This window comes from Staurois parvus, unplaced genomic scaffold (genome assembly GCF_062004578.1).
Source record: "Staurois parvus isolate SC_StPar_1 unplaced genomic scaffold, SC_StPar_1.0 ptg001488l, whole genome shotgun sequence".
In the NCBI taxonomy this organism is placed as follows: Eukaryota; Metazoa; Chordata; class Amphibia; order Anura; family Ranidae; genus Staurois; species Staurois parvus.
Genome location: NW_028319284.1, coordinates 259 through 19,779, shown reverse-complemented (window position 1 = coordinate 19,779; position 19,521 = coordinate 259). Strand labels below are relative to the sequence as shown.

At 53.1% G+C, this 19,521-nt stretch overlaps 1 protein-coding gene across 1 annotated transcript; it reads right to left on the bottom strand.

Moving 5' to 3' along the window:
* Nucleotides 1-419: 419 nt before the first annotated feature.
* Nucleotides 420-15,793, bottom strand: LOC149435568 (small ribosomal subunit protein mS34-like). The gene is made up of 4 exons (XM_089662522.1): nt 15,557-15,793; nt 7,207-7,410; nt 4,439-4,481; nt 420-996 (listed from the first exon to the last, which is right to left on the bottom strand). The coding sequence occupies exons 1-4, from the start codon at nt 15,668-15,670 to the stop codon at nt 704-706; spliced, it is 654 nt and encodes a 217-aa protein (XP_089518648.1). The 5' UTR covers nt 15,671-15,793; the 3' UTR covers nt 420-703.
* Nucleotides 15,794-19,521: the final 3,728 nt, after the last annotated feature.

Here is a 19,521-nt window from a genome sequence, read left to right as displayed (position 1 = left end):
TCACTTTCCATCCAGCATCCAGGCTCTAAGAGGTTGTTCTTGAAGAATGGAAAAATTTAGATGTTGCAATGTTGCCAACTTGTTCATTCCAAGCTTAGAAGACTTGGTGCTGTCCTTACAAATCATGGAGGTCATACAAAATACTAGATGTAGTAGTTTTTGTTGTGGGGTGTATTCATTTTTGCATCAACTAATTGGAGTAAAACTGACGATTTTGTAATCTACGTTACAATATTAACCTTACTTTCATGTAATGAGCAAAACAAATGTTACATAAAACTCAGTTTTGCCAACATTTTGGAAATAGTTCTTGTGTTGAGATATTGAATAAAATCTTACTTTTCAAAAGGGGTGTACTCATTTATACTGAGCACTGTATATATGGAATGCCTTTAAATTATCAGTAGCACACAATGGTGTGATTTTATATAAAGTTTTATTACAGCCCAGTAAACATCAAATAGGAAAGTTCAACAGTTACTGGTGTCATTGAGTAAAAATGACAATTCTCAATTACGGAAGGTGTTGTGCAATCTTTACACAGTATGGTCTATTAACTGAAAACAACCCTCAACAAAGAGCAGAGCCCATAACCCCAATTACCATGGCAGTTCGTTGCCATTTTGGTTTGTAGGTCACGCTGCTGACAATAAACTGTACATGAATCCATGTTTCTAGGAAGTAGCAGAAGTCCATGGCCTTATCACACCGGTGTCCCTGTTTTGGCTCTCCTCACTTTAAGCTCCTTTTGGAGCTCATGATCAGATTCCCGTAATCTCCCAATGTCCAGCATGGGCTCTGTTAAAGGCTTTCCTTCTTTCTGCAACTGAGCCAGAGCAATAGCCCTCAGTAGTGGTGGGTATGGCACATAGCGGACGGGTTCTGACTCCGGCAGAGGGATAAATTGCTTGAAGTTCTCTTCTTCATGCCGTGGTATAAGACGCCAGTCATGGTACATGACTTTGCTGATCTCCTGCTCTTCAAGAACGGTTTTACCTGGGTGAAGGAAGAAGATGACCATCAATATAAGATCACCAAGTCACTCTACCTCAGATAGGCTCTGCTTATGATCCTGGATGAGAAATACGCTATATGGCCAAAGCTGCAAGGACCCCACTCCAAATAATTGAGTGAATGTGTTTTAGTGAAGGGTACTGTTCATTCTACAATTCTCTAGCATACAAAGACATTTAGATTTGGATGTCAAGCCTACTACACACGGGCCAAATGTCGAGCGGTATTTTGACATCTTCCAATTTTTATTGGATATTTGGCCCAATGTGGTAGCCGGTCTGTCAGAAGCCAGACGTTCGGTCGGCTTCTGTCAAAGAGGCATGATTGAAGAAGGTCTGCTGATCAGCTCCTGATCAGTGCTCTCAGCCAATGGCTGACAGTGTTGACCAAAGTGTTCTGTCCGGGATGGGGGGCATCCCTGTCAGAATCCAATAGCACAGCAGGGGAGCTCGCTGTACCAATATCGGATCATTAGTATACTATGACATACAAAGCCATCCACAACACTGCCCCAATTTACATATCTGATCTTATCTCTATCACCCAAACCGTACTCTTTGCTCCTCGCAAGACCTCCTACTCTCTAGCTCCCTTATCTCCTCCTCCCATGCTCGTCTCCAAGACTTCTCCAGGGCATCACCCATTCTCTGGAACTCCCTACCCAAATCTATCAGACTATCACCTACTCTACTTACCTTTAGGCGATCATTAAAAATCTCTCTCTTCAGGGAAGCCTATCCCGCCCTCTGCTAATACTGGAATCCTCTATGCTTCCAACCACTCCATCCCCCCCAGTTTTACCTATTGTACCACTCACCCCTCCCTCCTAGATTGTAAACTCCAAGGAGCAGGGCCCTCAATTCCCTCTTGTATTGAACTGTATTGTTACTGTATTGTCTCCCACTATAATGTAAAGCGCTGAGCAAACCATTGGCGCTATAAAAATCCTGTATAATAATAATAATAATTAGTACAGTGGCTCCTCCTGAGCTGTCCGTTTTTTTTTTCTCATTCAGTGTGTACCAGGCTTTAGTGCAAATAAAAAATGTATCATGGACAATACTCGATTGTTCCTAAAGACATTCAGACAATTACAATCTGGTGACAATTGTTCAATACGAATACCCTTAATTAACCTGAGATGTCCTACAAACTCATATGGGTTTGATGGTCAATAAATGTCCGCAAATCGTTAACCATATAGTGTACTTCACTCTCTTTCTTAAACAGCTTAGTTCATCAATGACTTTTCTACACTGTTTACCAAACTATTCACTGCAAACTCTACAAAGAATTAAAAGGAAACAATGGGGGTTATTTACTTAAACTGGAGGGTGCAAAATCTGGTGCAGCTCTGCATAGAAACCAATCAGCTTCCAGGTTTTATTGTCAAAGCTTAATTGAACAAGCGGAAGTTAGAAGCTGATTGGCTACCATGCACAGCTGCACCAGATCCTGAATGCTCCAGTTTTAGTAAATCTACCCCTATGTATATGTTTAAGAATTTATACTGGAATTTGGAAAATTAATATAATGAGTTAGTTTGGCCAATTATTTTTTTTTTTCTAATTTCATAACCCCTCATTTGCTGTGGCTTCAGTTTGTGTTGCTTGCCTATGAGTAAAAGGTCGAATGTTGCAATCAAATTTTATGGCATACTCCCTTTCAGATGCTATCATTTAAAGGCTGCACTGGGTTCTAAGCAGTCCTGCCAGAAAGACTTGCTTTTTTTTTTTCTTCAATAAAGTCATCTGCAGACAACAGGATCTATGAAAACAGAATTATATAACAAAATGCATCCCCAAGATTCCTCTACATTGATATGTTCCCTCAAGACTAGCTGGGCGGGATCATCAGAGAGCATGTACGCACGGTTTTAAGCAAACTCCCACACCCCTTCCTTTATAGAAAACAGTATTTTAGATGTCATCCAAACATTTTTACCACCAACCTTAATTATTAAACTAATTGTAAAGGATTGCTTTTTATTTTTTTTTTTAACCACTTCCTGTCCAGCTGTTGTATATAAATGGCCAGACGGTGGCAGTACAGGGTCGGGTAAACATTTATAAACGGCCTCCCCGCCCCCTGCTTGTGCGCGCTCCCTGGGAGCACTGTGATCTAGTGCCCGCTGTGTCCTCCGGACACAGTGGAACACCGATCGTCGTATGGGACCTCTGTGCAAGGTACCGATCATGTAATCACTGATTGGCCAATCAGTGATCACATGCAGAGCATTAAGCAAGATGTTACTTCTGACATCATTGCTTACTACGTGTGAAATCTGTGAATGATCACAGGGGTCACATGGTACAAAGCTATTCACAACAGCCTTGTACCATGTGACAAGCTGTGACCAATCACAGCTCACACAGTAGTTCTCAATGGCTACAAGAATGCAGCCAGAGAGAAGGAGCAATGATTGCTTTTATAGCCTTTATGGGTGTAAAAGCAATCAGTGTAAAAAAAAAAAAAAAAATCTTCATCACCCACCACAAGTAGTACAGTGTCACCATGGTGACACTGTACTGCTAGGGCGACAGTATGTTAAAAAAAAAATAATAATAAAAAAATAAAATAAAAATGTACAAACAAATGTTTAAAAATTATAATTTTGGTTATAAACTAATTTGGTTATTATTTTTTTTTTTACTAAAAAGATAAACGGAATAAATTTTGGCCAAGATTTACGATGAAATATTATTTGCAAACTTTTGTAAGAAAAACACTTTTTTTCAAAATTTTTGGACTTTTTCATTTACATAGCAAAAAAAAATCCCAGTGGTGAATAAATACCACCAAAATAAAGCTTTATCTGTTTAAAAAAAATGCTAAAAAATTCATATGGGTACAGTGATGCATGACCGCGCAATTGTCATTCAAAGTGTGATAGCACTGAAAGCTGAAAATTGGCCTGGTCAGGAAGGGGGTAAAAGTGTCCGGACTGGAAGTGGTTAAATAACAAACATGTTATACTTAACTGCTGTGTGCAATGGTCTTGCACAGAGCAGCCCCAATTAGCCTCTCCGTGAGTTCCCCTGCTGGCACTCCTGGCTCTTTGCCCCCACCGAGTGCCCTCATAGCAAGCATGCTTGCTTCCGAGCTGGCTCTGTGTGTCCATAGACGCACAGAGCGCGGCTCCTCCCTGGCTCTGATTGACAACAGTGGGAACCAATGAGGAGGGAGAGAGCCAAGAGAACGGCTGCTCCTGTGCACACTGCTGGATTGAGATTGGGCTCAGGTGAGTACAAGGGGAAGCTACATGCAGAAGGTTTTTTTTACCTTAATACACATTAACTTTCCCTTAATAATTTCTTTGAACTAAAATATTAACATGGATTTCTATTAAACTTTTTACAGTATGTTTTTGGTCTGTTGCTTTTTTTTTTTATTTTGTAATGACATTTAATGTACCAGGACCTACCGCGATATGTTAAATAACCCCAGGCTTGTCCATGGTCCATGTTCTGGAAGACACAAACACAAGTTAAAATATGTAAATTAAGATTAAAGAATGAGCACACTGTTAACAAAACCTACAGTAGCTACTTTCATATATTATTTAGGAAAATCAAGCAAGTTGGCAAACATAACCTTTCATATTTATCCATCCTCCTTCGGTCACCTTAGGTCTTCAGAGTTCTTCAGAGGTATTCTAGAATCCTGCAGCTATCTTCACTGGAGTACATAAAAGAAAACACCCCATAAACCTCTTTAAGTGTGCGTGCTCTTAGCTGACAGTCTTTCAATAACAACTCTAAATTATAATCTGTCCCTATCATAAGTATACACTGGAGGTTTAACTAAAGTTCTGCAAGATGTAGCTGGTACATCTATCATGAAATCAACAGCTCTCAGTTTGTGCTATCTAAACATACACTATATTGCCAAAAGTATTGGAACACCTGTCTTTACTCACACATGAACTTTAATAGCATCCCAGTCTTAGTCTGTAGGGTTCAATATTGAGCTGGCCCACCCTTTGCAGCTATAACAGCTTCAACTCTTCTGGGAAGGCTGTCCACAAGGTTTAGGAGGGTGTCTATGGGAAGGTTTGATCATTCTTCCAGAAGCACATTTGTCAGGTCAGGCACGAATGTTGGGGGAGGAGGCCTGGCTCACAGTCTCCGCTCTAATTCATCCCAAAGGTGTTCTATGGGGTTGAGGTCAGGACTCTGTGCAGGCCAGTCAAGTTCCTCCATCCCAAACTCAATCATCCATGTCTTTATGGACCTTCTTTTGTGCACTGGTGCGTAGTCATGTTGGAGCAGGAAGGGGCCATCCCCAAACTGTTCCCACAAAGTTGGGAGCATGAAATTGTCCAAAATATCTTGGTATGCTGATGCCTTAAGAGTTCCCTTCACTGGAACGAAGGGGCCAAGCCCAACCCCTGAAATACAATCCCACACCATAATCCCCCCTCCACCAAAAACTTTACACTTGGCACAATGCAGTCAGGCAAGTACCGTTTTCATGGCAACCGCCAAACCCAGACACGTCCACTGGATTGCCAGACAGAGAAATATCTCCACTGCTCTAGAGTCCAGTGGCGGCATGCTTTACACTACTGCATTCGATGCTTTGGATTGCACTTGGTGATGTAAGTGCTCGGATGCAGCTGCTCGGCCATGGAAACCCATTCCATGAAGCTCTCTACACACTGTTGTTGTGTTAATCTGAAGGCCACACAAAGTATGGAGGTCTTTAGCTACTTACTCTGCAGACAGTTGGCGACATCTGTACACTGTGCGATTCAGCATTCGCTGACCCCGCTCTGTCATTTTACGTGGCCTACCACTTCGTGGCTGAGTTGCTGTTGTTCCCAGTTTGTTATAATACCACTAACAGTTGACGGTGGAATATTTAGTAGAAAGGAAAGGTCACGGATGGACTTACTGCACAGGTGGCAACCTATCACAGGACCACGCTTCAATACACTGAGCTCCTGAGAGCGACCCATTCTTTCACAAATGTTTGTAGAAGCAGTCTGCATGCCTAGGTGATGATTTTATACACCTGTGGCCATGGAAATGATTGGAACCCCTGAATCCAATGATTTAGAGGGGTGTCCCAATACTTTTGGCAATATAGTGTATATACTGGAGTATTTGTTACATCTGAACCTATGTCACCATACAATAAATAATTTACTATAAGAATAGTGATATGTGGAACTGTAGGGAAAATTATGGCAATAGATCTAGGAAGGTTCTATGTATTATTTAAAGAGCAACCTCAATCTCCCTTCACCATCCGTGTTCTATTTTTGTTCCCCTCCTATCTTGTTAGCAGGGTTACCTTCAAAATACATACTTACACATCCAGCTGATATAGTGTTGTCCTGGGTCAAACCACCGATCCACTGCAGCATTCCAGGTCTTGCTCCACCATCTCATTTACTTACAACATCAGGGGGGAACTATCTATTTTGGGTTCTTGTAGCTGGCCTCATGATGGCATGCATGTTTCACTTCATCAGGGGACTGGCTGCAAGAACCAGAGCCTCAGCAAGCCCCCTGATGACGTGGCATTGTAAAGTACCCCAAGGCCTCCCTTCCTTGATGCACCAGGAGGGAAAAAAAAAATGAAATGAGGCTCCCATGGCATCACCGCAGCCCCATATTACATATGACCCCACCTTGGCTTCTAGCCCACAAAAATGACCACAACATGTAGAAGAAGAAGTAAGAGGCAGGCAAGCAAGTGTGCTGTCTTGTCTACCATGTCCATGTGTGTAGTATCCTTAAGGGCTGATTCACACTAGAATGCTGCGTGGATTTCGTGCACCGCATTCTGAATGCGCTGCCCTTGCGACCTGCAGTGGGTGTCAGTGCAATGTTACTGACACAGTAAACGCAGTACATTGGCCCGCACCAGATTGCATGGTACAAAACTACAATGCAATCCAGTTGTAGTGCATTTCCAAAAGTAGTGCATGCACTAATTTAGGTGCAGTGCAGTACAATTTCAGCCCATTTAAAATGAATAGGCTGAAATCGTACTGCACATAACTGCATATGAATCGCACAGGAACGTGCAGCGCATACCGGTGCGATTCCTAGTGTGAATCGGTCCTTAGGGTCTGATGAGCTTTAATACCACGGTGTGTATTCTGGCTAAGATTGTCAGCACCACTTTCTACCCTCTCAATTTTGCAGGACGGCGGTCATGATCTTCTGAACTCTCCCTCACCTCAGCTCTGTAATCCACTTTGACCTTAGTAATAGTCCAGTAGCAAGGCTCATCGAATTGCTCCAGCCAGGACTTCTTGGTCACCATCCTTCCAACTCCAAACAACCTCAGACCAGTGAGCAGAGAGAACAGCTGCTTCTCATTCTTTATATCCTCCCAAGCAAGGACGGGCATCCGCTTACTTGTGAAAGGCCGGGTCAGATTCTAGAGAGAAGAAGACAACAGTTGAATATTCCTTATAACACACTTGCAGTGGTGAGAGGTGCAACCTGCTTTGTTTAGAGATGTCACACAGTGCCACAGATAAATAAAGGAAACAGAAAGAAGAACTCTTGCATGTAAAAGTGAAATTCTTAACCAGCACTAGAAAAATCAAATGAAAAATCTGACAGGTGGGTGAAAGTACCCTCATGAAGCCCTGTATAGCAGAGGACAGAGGGGTGACAGGACCATCATACAGCCCTGTACAGGAGAGGACAGAGGGGTGAATGGACCATCATACAGCTCCATATAGGAAAGGACAGAGGGGTGACAAGACCATTGTACATCCCTGTATAGGAGGGAACAGGACCATCATACAGCTCTGTATAGGAGAGGACAGGGGAGTGACAGGACCATCATACAGCCCTGTACAGGAGAGGACAGGGGAGTGACAGGACCATCATACAGCCCTGTACAGGAGAGGACAGAGGGGGGACGGGACCATCATACAGCCCTGTACAGGAGAGGACAGAGGGGGGACGGGACCATCATACAGCCCTGTACAGGAGAGGACAGAGGGGGGACGGGACCATCATACAGCCCTGTACAGGAGAGGACGGAGGAGTGACGGGACCACCATACAGCCCTGTACAGGAGAGGACGGAGGAGTGACGGGACCACCATACAGCCCTGTACAGGAGAGGACGGAGGAGTGACGGGACCGTCATACAGCCCTGTACAGGAGAGGACGGAGGAGTGACGGGACCACCATACAGCCCTGTACAGGAGAGGACGGAGGAGTGACGGGACCGTCATACAGCCCTGTACAGGAGAGGACGGAGGAGTGACGGGGCCATCATACAGCCCTGTACAGGGGAGGACAGAGGGGGGACGGGACCATCATACAGCCCTATACAGGGGAGGACAGAGGAGTGATGGGACCATCATACAGCCCTATACAGGAGAGGACAGAGAGGGGACGGGACCATTATACAGCCCTGAACAGGGGAGGACGGAGGGGGGACGGGACCATCATACAGCCCAGTACAGGAGAGGAAAGAGAGGGGACGGGACCATCATACAGCCCTGTACAGGAGAGGACGGAGGGGGGACGGGACCATCATACAGCTCTGTACAGGAGAGGACGGCGGGGGGACGGGACCACCATACAGCCTTGTACAGGAGAGGACGGAGGGGGGACGGGACCACCATACAGCCCTGTACAGGAGAGGACGGAGGGGGGACGGGACCACCATACAGCCCTGTACAGGAGAGGACGGAGGAGTGACGGGACCACCATACAGCCCTGTACAGGAGAGGACGGAGGAGTGACGGGACCACCATACAGCCCTGTACAGGAGAGGACGGAGGAGTGACGGGTCCGTCATACAGCCCTGTACAGGAGAGGACGGAGGAGTGACGGGTCCGTCATACAGCCCTGTACAGGAGAGGACGGAGGAGTGACGGGACCGTCATACAGCCCTGTACAGGAGAGGACGGAGGAGTGACGGGACCGTCATACAGCCCTGTACAGGAGAGGACGGAGGAGTGACGGGGCCGTCATACAGCCCTGTACAGGAGAGGACGGAGGAGTGACGGGGCCATCATACAGCCCTGTACAGGGGAGGACAGAGGGGGGACGGGACCATCATACAGCCCTGTACAGGGGAGGACAGAGGGGGGACGGGACCATCATACAGCCCTATACAGGGGAGGACAGAGGAGTGACGGGACCATCATACAGCCCTATACAGGAGAGGACGGAGAGGGGACGGGACCATCATACAGCCCTGTACAGGAGAGGACGGAGGGGTGACGGGACCACCATACAGCCCTGTACAGGAGAGGACGGAGGGGTGACGGTACCACCATACAGCCCTGTACAGGAGAGGGCGGAGGGGTGACGGGACCACCATACAGCCCCGTACAGGAGAGGGCGGAGGGGTGACGGGACCACCATACAGCCCCGTACAGGAGAGGGCGGAGGGGTGACGGGACCACCATACAGCCCCGTACAGGAGAGGGCGGAGGGGTGACGGGACCACCATACAGCCCCGTACAGGAGAGGGCGGAGGGGTGACGGGACCACCATACAGCCCCGTACAGGAGAGGGCGGAGGGGTGACGGGACCACCATACAGCCCCGTACAGGAGAGGGCGGAGAAGTGACGGGACCACCATACAGCCCCGTACAGGAGAGGGCGGAGGGGTGACGGGACCACCATACAGCCCTGTACAGGAGAGGGCGGAGGGGTGACGGGACCACCATACAGCCCTGTACAGGAGAGGACGGAGAGGTGACGGGACCACCATACAGCCCTGTACAGGAGAGGACGGAGGGGTGACGGGACCACCATACAGCCCTGTACAGGAGAGGACGGAGGGGGGACGGGACCACCATACAGCCCTGTACAGGAGAGGACGGAGGGGGGATGGGACCACCATACAGCCCTGTACAGGAGAGGACGGAGGGGGGACGGGACCACCATACAGACCTGTACAGGAGAGGACAGAGGGGTGACGGGACCATCATACAGCCCTGTACAGGAGAGGACAGAGAGGGGACAGGACCATCATACAGCCCTGTACAGGAGAGGACAGAGGGGGGACCGGACCATCATACAGCTCTGTATAGGAGAGGACAGAGGGGTGACGACCATCATACAGCCCTGTACAGGAGAGGACAGAGGGGGGACAGGACCATCATACAGCCCTGTATAGGGAAGGACGGGGACCATCATACAGCCCTGTACAGGAGAGGACGGAGGGGTGACGGTACCACCATACAGCCCTGTACAGGAGAGGGCGGAGGGGTGACGGGACCACCATACAGCCCCGTACAGGAGAGGGCGGAGGGGTGACGGGACCACCATACAGCCCCGTACAGGAGAGGGCGGAGGGGTGACGGGACCACCATACAGCCCCGTACAGGAGAGGGCGGAGAAGTGACGGGACCACCATACAGCCCCGTACAGGAGAGGGCGGTGGGGTGACGGGACCACCATACAGCCCCGTACAGGAGAGGGCGGAGGGGTGACGGGACCACCATACAGCCCCGTACAGGAGAGGGCGGAGGGGTGACGGGACCACCATACAGCCCCGTACAGGAGAGGGCGGAGGGGTGACGGGACCACCATACAGCCCTGTACAGGAGAGGACGGAGAGGTGACGGGACCACCATACAGCCCTGTACAGGAGAGGACGGAGGAGTGACGGGACCGTCATACAGCCCTGTACAGGAGAGGACGGAGGAGTGACGGGGCCATCATACAGCCCTGTACAGGGGAGGACAGAGGGGGGACGGGACCATCATACAGCCCTATACAGGGGAGGGCAGAGGAGTGATGGGACCATCATACAGCCCTATACAGGAGAGGACAGAGAGGGGACGGGACCATTATACAGCCCTGTACAGGGGGGGACGGGACCATCATACAGCCCTGTACAGGAGAGGAAAGAGAGGGGACGGGACCATCATACAGCCCTGTACAGGAGAGGACGGAGGGGGGACGGGACCATCATACAGCTCTGTACAGGAGAGGACGGCGGGGGGACGGGACCACCATACAGCCTTGTACAGGAGAGGACGGAGGGGGGACGGGACCACCATACAGCCCTGTACAGGAGAGGACGGAGGGGGGACGGGACCACCATACAGCCCTGTACAGGAGAGGACGGAGGAGTGACGGGACCACCATACAGCCCTGTACAGGAGAGGACGGAGGAGTGACGGGTCCGTCATACAGCCCTGTACAGGAGAGGACGGAGGAGTGACGGGACCGTCATACAGCCCTGTACAGGAGAGGACGGAGGAGTGACGGGACCGTCATACAGCCCTGTACAGGAGAGGACGGAGGAGTGACGGGGCCGTCATACAGCCCTGTACAGGAGAGGACGGAGGAGTGACGGGGCCATCATACAGCCCTGTACAGGGGAGGACAGAGGGGGGACGGGACCATCATACAGCCCTGTACAGGGGAGGACAGAGGGGGGACGGGACCATCATACAGCCCTATACAGGGGAGGACAGAGGAGTGACGGGACCATCATACAGCCCTATACAGGAGAGGACAGAGAGGGGACGGGACCATCATACAGCCCTGTACAGGAGAGGACGGAGGGGTGACGGGACCACCATACAGCCCTGTACAGGAGAGGACGGAGGGGTGACGGTACCACCATACAGCCCTGTACAGGAGAGGGCGGAGGGGTGACGGGACCACCATACAGCCCTGTACAGGAGAGGGCGGAGGGGTGACGGGACCACCATACAGCCCCGTACAGGAGAGGGCGGAGGGGTGACGGGACCACCATACAGCCCCGTACAGGAGAGGGCGGAGGGGTGACGGGACCACCATACAGCCCCGTACAGGAGAGGGCGGAGAAGTGACGGGACCACCATACAGCCCCGTACAGGAGAGGGCGGAGGGGTGACGGGACCACCATACAGCCCCGTACAGGAGAGGGCGGAGAGGTGACGGGACCACCATACAGCCCTGTACAGGAGAGGACGGAGAGGTGACGGGACCACCATACAGCCCTGTACAGGAGAGGGCGGAGGGGTGACGGGACCACCATACAGCCCTGTACAGGAGAGGACGGAGAGGTGACGGGACCACCATACAGCCCTGTACAGGAGAGGACGGAGGGGTGACGGGACCACCATACAGCCCTGTACAGGAGAGGACGGAGGGGGGACGGGACCACCATACAGCCCTGTACAGGAGAGGACGGAGGGGGGATGGGACCACCATACAGCCCTGTACAGGAGAGGACGGAGGGGGGACGGGACCACCATACAGACCTGTACAGGAGAGGACAGAGGGGTGACGGGACCATCATACAGCCCTGTACAGGAGAGGACAGAGAGGGGACAGGACCATCATACAGCCCTGTACAGGAGAGGACAGAGGGGGGACCGGACCATCATACAGCTCTGTATAGGAGAGGACAGAGGGGTGACGGGACCATCATACAGCCCTGTACAGGAGAGGACAGAGAGGGGACAGGACCATCATACAGCCCTGTACAGGGGAGGACAGAGGGGGGACGGGACCATCATACAGCCCTGTACAGGAGAGGACAGAGAGGGGACGGGACCATCATACAGCCCTGTACAGGAGAGGACAGAGAGGGGACGGGACCATCATACAGCCCTGTACAGGGGAGGACAGAGGGGGGACGGGACCATCATACAGCCCTATACAGGGGAGGACAGAGGAGTGACGGGACCATCATACAGCCCTATACAGGAGAGGACGGAGAGGGGACGGGACCATCATACAGCCCTGTACAGGAGAGGACGGAGAGGGGACAGGACCATCATACAGCCCTGTACAGGAGAGGACGGAGGGGTGACGACCATCATACAGCCCTGTACAGGAGAGGACAGAGGGGGGACAGGACCATCATACAGCCCTGTATAGGGAAGGACGGGGACCATCATACAGCCCTGTACAGGAGAGGACGGAGGGGTGACGGTACCACCATACAGCCCTGTACAGGAGAGGGCGGAGGGGTGACGGGACCACCATACAGCCCCGTACAGGAGAGGGCGGAGGGGTGACGGGACCACCATACAGCCCCGTACAGGAGAGGGCGGAGGGGTGACGGGACCACCATACAGCCCCGTACAGGAGAGGGCGGAGAAGTGACGGGACCACCATACAGCCCCGTACAGGAGAGGGCGGTGGGGTGACGGGACCACCATACAGCCCCGTACAGGAGAGGGCGGAGGGGTGACGGGACCACCATACAGCCCCGTACAGGAGAGGGCGGAGGGGTGACGGGACCACCATACAGCCCTGTACAGGAGAGGACGGAGAGGTGACGGGACCACCATACAGCCCTGTACAGGAGAGGACGGAGGAGTGACGGGGCCATCATACAGCCCTGTACAGGGGAGGACAGAGGGGGGACGGGACCATAATACAGCCCTATACAGGGGAGGGCAGAGGAGTGATGGGACCATCATACAGCCCTATACAGGAGAGGACAGAGAGGGGACGGGACCATTATACAGCCCTGTACAGGGGAGGACGGAGGGGGGACGGGACCATCATACAGCCCTGTACAGGAGAGGAAAGAGAGGGGACGGGACCATCATACAGCCCTGTACAGGAGAGGACGGAGGGGGGACGGGACCATCATACAGCTCTGTACAGGAGAGGACGGCGGGGGGACGGGACCACCATACAGCCTTGTACAGGAGAGGACGGAGGGGGGACGGGACCACCATACAGCCCTGTACAGGAGAGGACGGAGGGGGGACGGGACCACCATACAGCCCTGTACAGGAGAGGACGGAGGAGTGACGGGACCACCATACAGCCCTGTACAGGAGAGGACGGAGGAGTGACGGGTCCGTCATACAGCCCTGTACAGGAGAGGACGGAGGAGTGACGGGACCGTCATACAGCCCTGTACAGGAGAGGACGGAGGAGTGACGGGACCGTCATACAGCCCTGTACAGGAGAGGACGGAGGAGTGACGGGGCCGTCATACAGCCCTGTACAGGAGAGGACGGAGGAGTGACGGGGCCATCATACAGCCCTGTACAGGGGAGGACAGAGGGGGGACGGGACCATCATACAGCCCTGTACAGGGGAGGACAGAGGGGGGACGGGACCATCATACAGCCCTGTACAGGGGAGGACAGAGGAGTGACGGGACCATCATACAGCCCTATACAGGAAAGGACAGAGAGGGGACGGGACCATCATACAGCCCTGTACAGGAGAGGACGGAGGGGTGACGGGACCACCATACAGCCCTGTACAGGAGAGGACGGAGGGGTGACGGTACCACCATACAGCCCTGTACAGGAGAGGGCGGAGGGGTGACGGGACCACCATACAGCCCTGTACAGGAGAGGGCGGAGGGGTGACGGGACCACCATACAGCCCTGTACAGGAGAGGGCGGAGGGGTGACGGGACCACCATACAGCCCCGTACAGGAGAGGGCGGAGGGGTGACGGGACCACCATACAGCCCCGTACAGGAGAGGGCGGAGAAGTGACGGGACCACCATACAGCCCCGTACAGGAGAGGGCGGAGGGGTGACGGGACCACCATACAGCCCCGTACAGGAGAGGGCGGAGAGGTGACGGGACCACCATACAGCCCCGTACAGGAGAGGGCGGAGGGGTGACGGGACCACCATACAGCCCCGTACAGGAGAGGGCGGAGGGGTGACGGGACCACCATACAGCCCCGTACAGGAGAGGGCGGAGGGGTGACGGGACCACCATACAGCCCCGTACAGGAGAGGGCGGAGGGGTGACGGGATCACCATACAGCCCTGTACAGGAGAGGACGGAGAGGTGACGGGACCACCATACAGCCCTGTACAGGAGAGGACGGAGGGGTGACGGGACCACCATACAGCCCTGTACAGGAGAGGACGGAGGGGGGGACGGGACCACCATACAGCCCTGTACAGGAGAGGACGGAGGGGTGACGGGACCACCATACAGCCCTGTACAGGAGAGGACGGAGGGGTGACGGGACCACCATACAGCCCTGTACAGGAGAGGACGGAGGGGTGACGGGACCACCATACAGCCCTGTAAAGGAGAGGACAGAGGGGCGACAGGACCATCATACAGCCCTGTACAGGAGAGGACGGAGGGGTGACGGGACCACCATACAGCCCTGTACAGAAGAGGGCGGAGGGGTGACGGGACCACCATACAGCCCTGTACAGGAGAGGATGGAGGGGTGACGACCATCATACAGCCCTGTACAGGAGAGGACGGAGGGGGGACGGGACCATCATACAGCCCTGTATAGGGAAGGACGGGGACCATCATACAGCCCTGTACAGGAGAGGACGGAGGGGTGACAGGACCACCATACAGCCCTGTACAGGAGAGGACGGAGGGGTGACGGGACCACCATACAGCCCTGTACAGGAGAGGACAGAGGGGCGACGGGACCATCATACAGCCCTGTATAGGGAAGGACGGGGGGAGGGACCATCATACAGCCCTGTACAGGAGACAGAGGGGGGACGGGACCATCATACAGCCCTGTACAGGAGAGGACGGAGGGGGGACGGGACCATCATACAGCCCTGTACAGGAGAGGACGGAGGGGGGACGGGACCATCATACAGCCCTGTATGGGGGGGGGGGGGGGGTAATACTGACTTCATAGTCCATAGCATATCGCTGGGACTCTGTCGGTCGGTTCTTCATCGCCCGGTACTCCCGGATTTTTCGGGCCATCTCGGCGACGTTTCTCACTTTCTTCCCTTGCCCCATGATCCCAAACGATGCCCCTCACACCGACAATCCACACACGTGAGGGTGACCCCCGGAATACCCAGGAATGTGTCTCCCGTGAGGATCTGCCTCCCTTGATGTATCTGCGCATGTGCCAGTTTCAGGCATAAGCAGACGATCAGCGATCTCGCTCTGAGAAAGTGTTAACTCCTTTCATGCTGGATTGCAATTACAGGAGTCACATCCCTCGGATCACTGCTGCTGCTGCTGCTGACGATCCTAATGTCGACAAGCTGCTTGGGGGGTGACATGGCAAGTACAGTCACATGTGGGGGGATCAGTGATATTGGGGGGCCATAACATGTTTTGGTGGTGCAGTTACACGTGGGTGCCAGTCACATGGGGGTGGGGATTTGCAGCAAGGGAGACTGAGCTTATTGCTAGGGGGGGATGTTTGCGTCAATGGGGGGGCAGATCTTCACGGGGGACTGATCCTGGGGTGAGGGGGGGTAATGACAAGGGGGGCAGATCTTCACGGGGGACTGATTTTGCTGGTGAATGACAAGGGGGGCACATCTTCACGGCGGATTGATCTTGCTGGGGGGTAATGACAAGGGGGGCACATCTTCACGGGGGACTGATTTTGCTAGGGAATAATGACAAGGGGGGGCAGATCTTCACGGGGGACTGATCTTGCTGGGGGGAATGACAGGGGGGGCAGATCTTCATGGGGGACTGATCTTGCTGGGGGGGGGAAGACAAGGGGGGCAGATCTTCACGGGGGACTGATTTTGCTGGGGGGGGGGGAATGACAAGGGGGGGGCAGTTCTTCATGGGGGACTGATCTTTCTGGGGAATAATGACAAGGGGGGCAGATCTTCACGGGGGACTAATTTTGCTGGGGGGGTATGACAAGGGGGGCACATCTTCACGGGGGACTGATCTTCCTGGGAAATAATGACAAGGGGGGCAGATCTTCACGGGGGACTGATTTTTCTGGGGAATAATGACAAGGGGGGCACATCTTCACGGGGGATTGATCTTGCTGGGGGGGGAAGACAAGGGGGGCACATCTTCACGGGGGGCTGATTTTGCTGGGGAATAATGACAAGGGGGGCACATCTTCACGGGGGACTGATCTTGCTGGGGGGGGGAGACAAGGGGACAGATCTTCACGGGGACTGATTTTGCTGGGGGGGGAATGACAAGGGGGGCACATCTTCACGGGGGACTGATTTTGCTGGGGGGTAATGACAAGGGGGGCACATCTTCACGGGGGACTGATTTTTCTGGGGGGTAATGACAAGGGGGGCACATCTTCACGGGGGACTGATCTTCCTGTGAAATAATGACAAGGGGGACAGATCTTCACAGGGGACCGATTTTGCTGGGGAATAACGACAAGGGGGGCACATCTTCACGGCGGACTGATCTTTCTGGGGGGGAATGACAAGGGGGCAGATCTTCACGGGGGACTGATCTTGCTGGGGGGTAATGACAAGGGGGGCAGATCTTCACGGGGGACTGATTTTGCTGGAGGGGAATGACAAGGGGGGCAGATCTTCATGGGGGACTGATCTTGGGGGGGGGGAATGACAAGGAGGGTATATCTTCACGGGGGACTGATCTTGCTGGGGGGGAATGACAAGGGGGGCACATCTTCACGGGGGACTGATCTTGGGGGGGGAATGACAAGGAAGGTATATCTTCACGGGGACTGATCTTGCTGGGGGGGAATGACAAGGGGGGCACATCTTCACGGGGGACTGATCTTGGGAGGGGAGGTACAAGGGGGGGCACATCTTCACGGGGGACTGATTTTGGGGAGGGGAATGACAAGGGGGGCACATCTTCACGGGGACTGATTTTGGGGAGGGGAATGACAAGGGGGGCACATCTTCACAGGGGACTGATTTTGGGGGGGGGGGATGACAAGGGGGGCAGATATTCACGGGGGGCGGAGCTTGCTGGGGGGTAATGACAAAGGGGGCACATCTTCACGGGGGACTGATTTTGCTGGGGAATAATGACAAGGGGGGCACATCTTCACAGGGGACTGATCTTGGGGGGGGGGGAATGACAAGGGGGGCAGATCTTCACGGGGGACTGATCTCGCTGCTACGGAGGGGGTTGCGTCAAGGGGGGCAGATCTTCACGGGGGACTGATCTTGCTGCTACAAGTGTGGGAAGTGACATGGGGAGGACAGTGATATTGGGGGGGGGGGGCGATGACATGGGGAGTACAGTCACATGTGGGGGGATCAGTGACATGGGGGGGCTATAACATGTGTTGGTGGGGCAGATACATGTGGGGGCCAGTGACATGGGGGGGTAATGACATGGGGAGGACAGTGACTTTGGGGGGGGGGCATGACATGGGGAGGACAGTGACATTGGGGGGGGACATGACATGGGAAGGACAGTGACATTGGGGGGGGGCATTACATGGGGAAGACAGTGACATGAGAGGGGGGGAGTGACATTGGGGGGGGGGGCATGACATGGGGAGGACAGTGACATTGGTGGGGTAATGACATGGGGAGGACTGTGACATTGGGGGGGGGCAGTGACAGAGGGGGAAGTGACATTGGGGAGGGCATGACATGGGGAGGACAGTGACATTGGGGGGGGCATGACATGGGGAAGAGAGTGACATGAGAGGGGGAAGTGACATGGGGAGGACAGTGACATTGGGGGGGGGGGCATTACATGTGGAGGACAGTGACATGGGGGGGGTTAGTGACATTGGGGGGTGTGACAAGAGGAGGACAGTGACATTAGGGTGGGCACTGAAATGGGAAGAGGACAGTGACATGGTGGTGCAGTTAGTGGTGTATTTTTGTTTTGTGCTGCCCTAGGTAAGACTAAAATCGGGCACCCCCGCAACTAAAGTTGTCCCACCAACTCATCTGCAAACTCCACCCCTTCCTCTTTATGCTCCACCTCTTCTTATTAGAGCTCCACCCACTGACAATGATGGGGCACTATTCCTCCCGCTGACAACATAGATGGGGCACTATTCCTCCCACTGACACCAATGATGGGGCACTATTCCTCCCACTGACACCAATGATGGGGCACTATTCCTTCCACTGACACCAATGATAGGGCACTATTCCTCACACTGACACCAATGACGGGGCACTATTCCTCCCACTGACACCAATGATGGGGCACTATTCCTCCCACTGACACCAATGACGGGGCACTATTCCTCCCACTGACACCAATGATGGGGCACTATTCCTTCCTCTGACACCAATGATGGGGCACTATTCCTCCCACTGACACCAATGATGGGGCACTATTCCTCCCACTGACACCAATGATGGGGCACTATTCCTCCCACTGACACCAATGATGGGGCACTATTCCTCCCACTGACACCAATGATGGGGCACTATTCCTCCTACTAACACCAATGATGGGGCACTATTCCTCCCACTGACACCAATGATGGGACACTATTCCTCCCATTGACACCAATGATGGTGTCCCATCATTATTGCCAGTGTGTGAGGAATAGCGTCCCATCCTTAGTGTCAGTGGGAGGAATAGTGCCCCATCATTGGTGTCAGTGGGAGTAATAGTGCCCCATCATTGGTGTCAGTGGGTAGAATAGTGCCCCATCATTGGTGTCAGTGGGAGGAATAGTGCCCCATCATTGGTGTCAGTGGGAGGAATAGCGCCCCATCATTGGTGTCAGTGGGAGGAATAGCGCCCCATCATTAATGTCAGTGGGAGGAATAGTGCCCCATCGTTGGTGTCAGTAGGAGGAATAGTGCCCCATCATTGGTGTCAGTGGGAGGAATAGCGCCCCATCATTGGTGTCAGTGGGAGGAATAGCGCCCCGTCATTGGTGTCAGTGTGAGGAATAGTGCCCCATCATT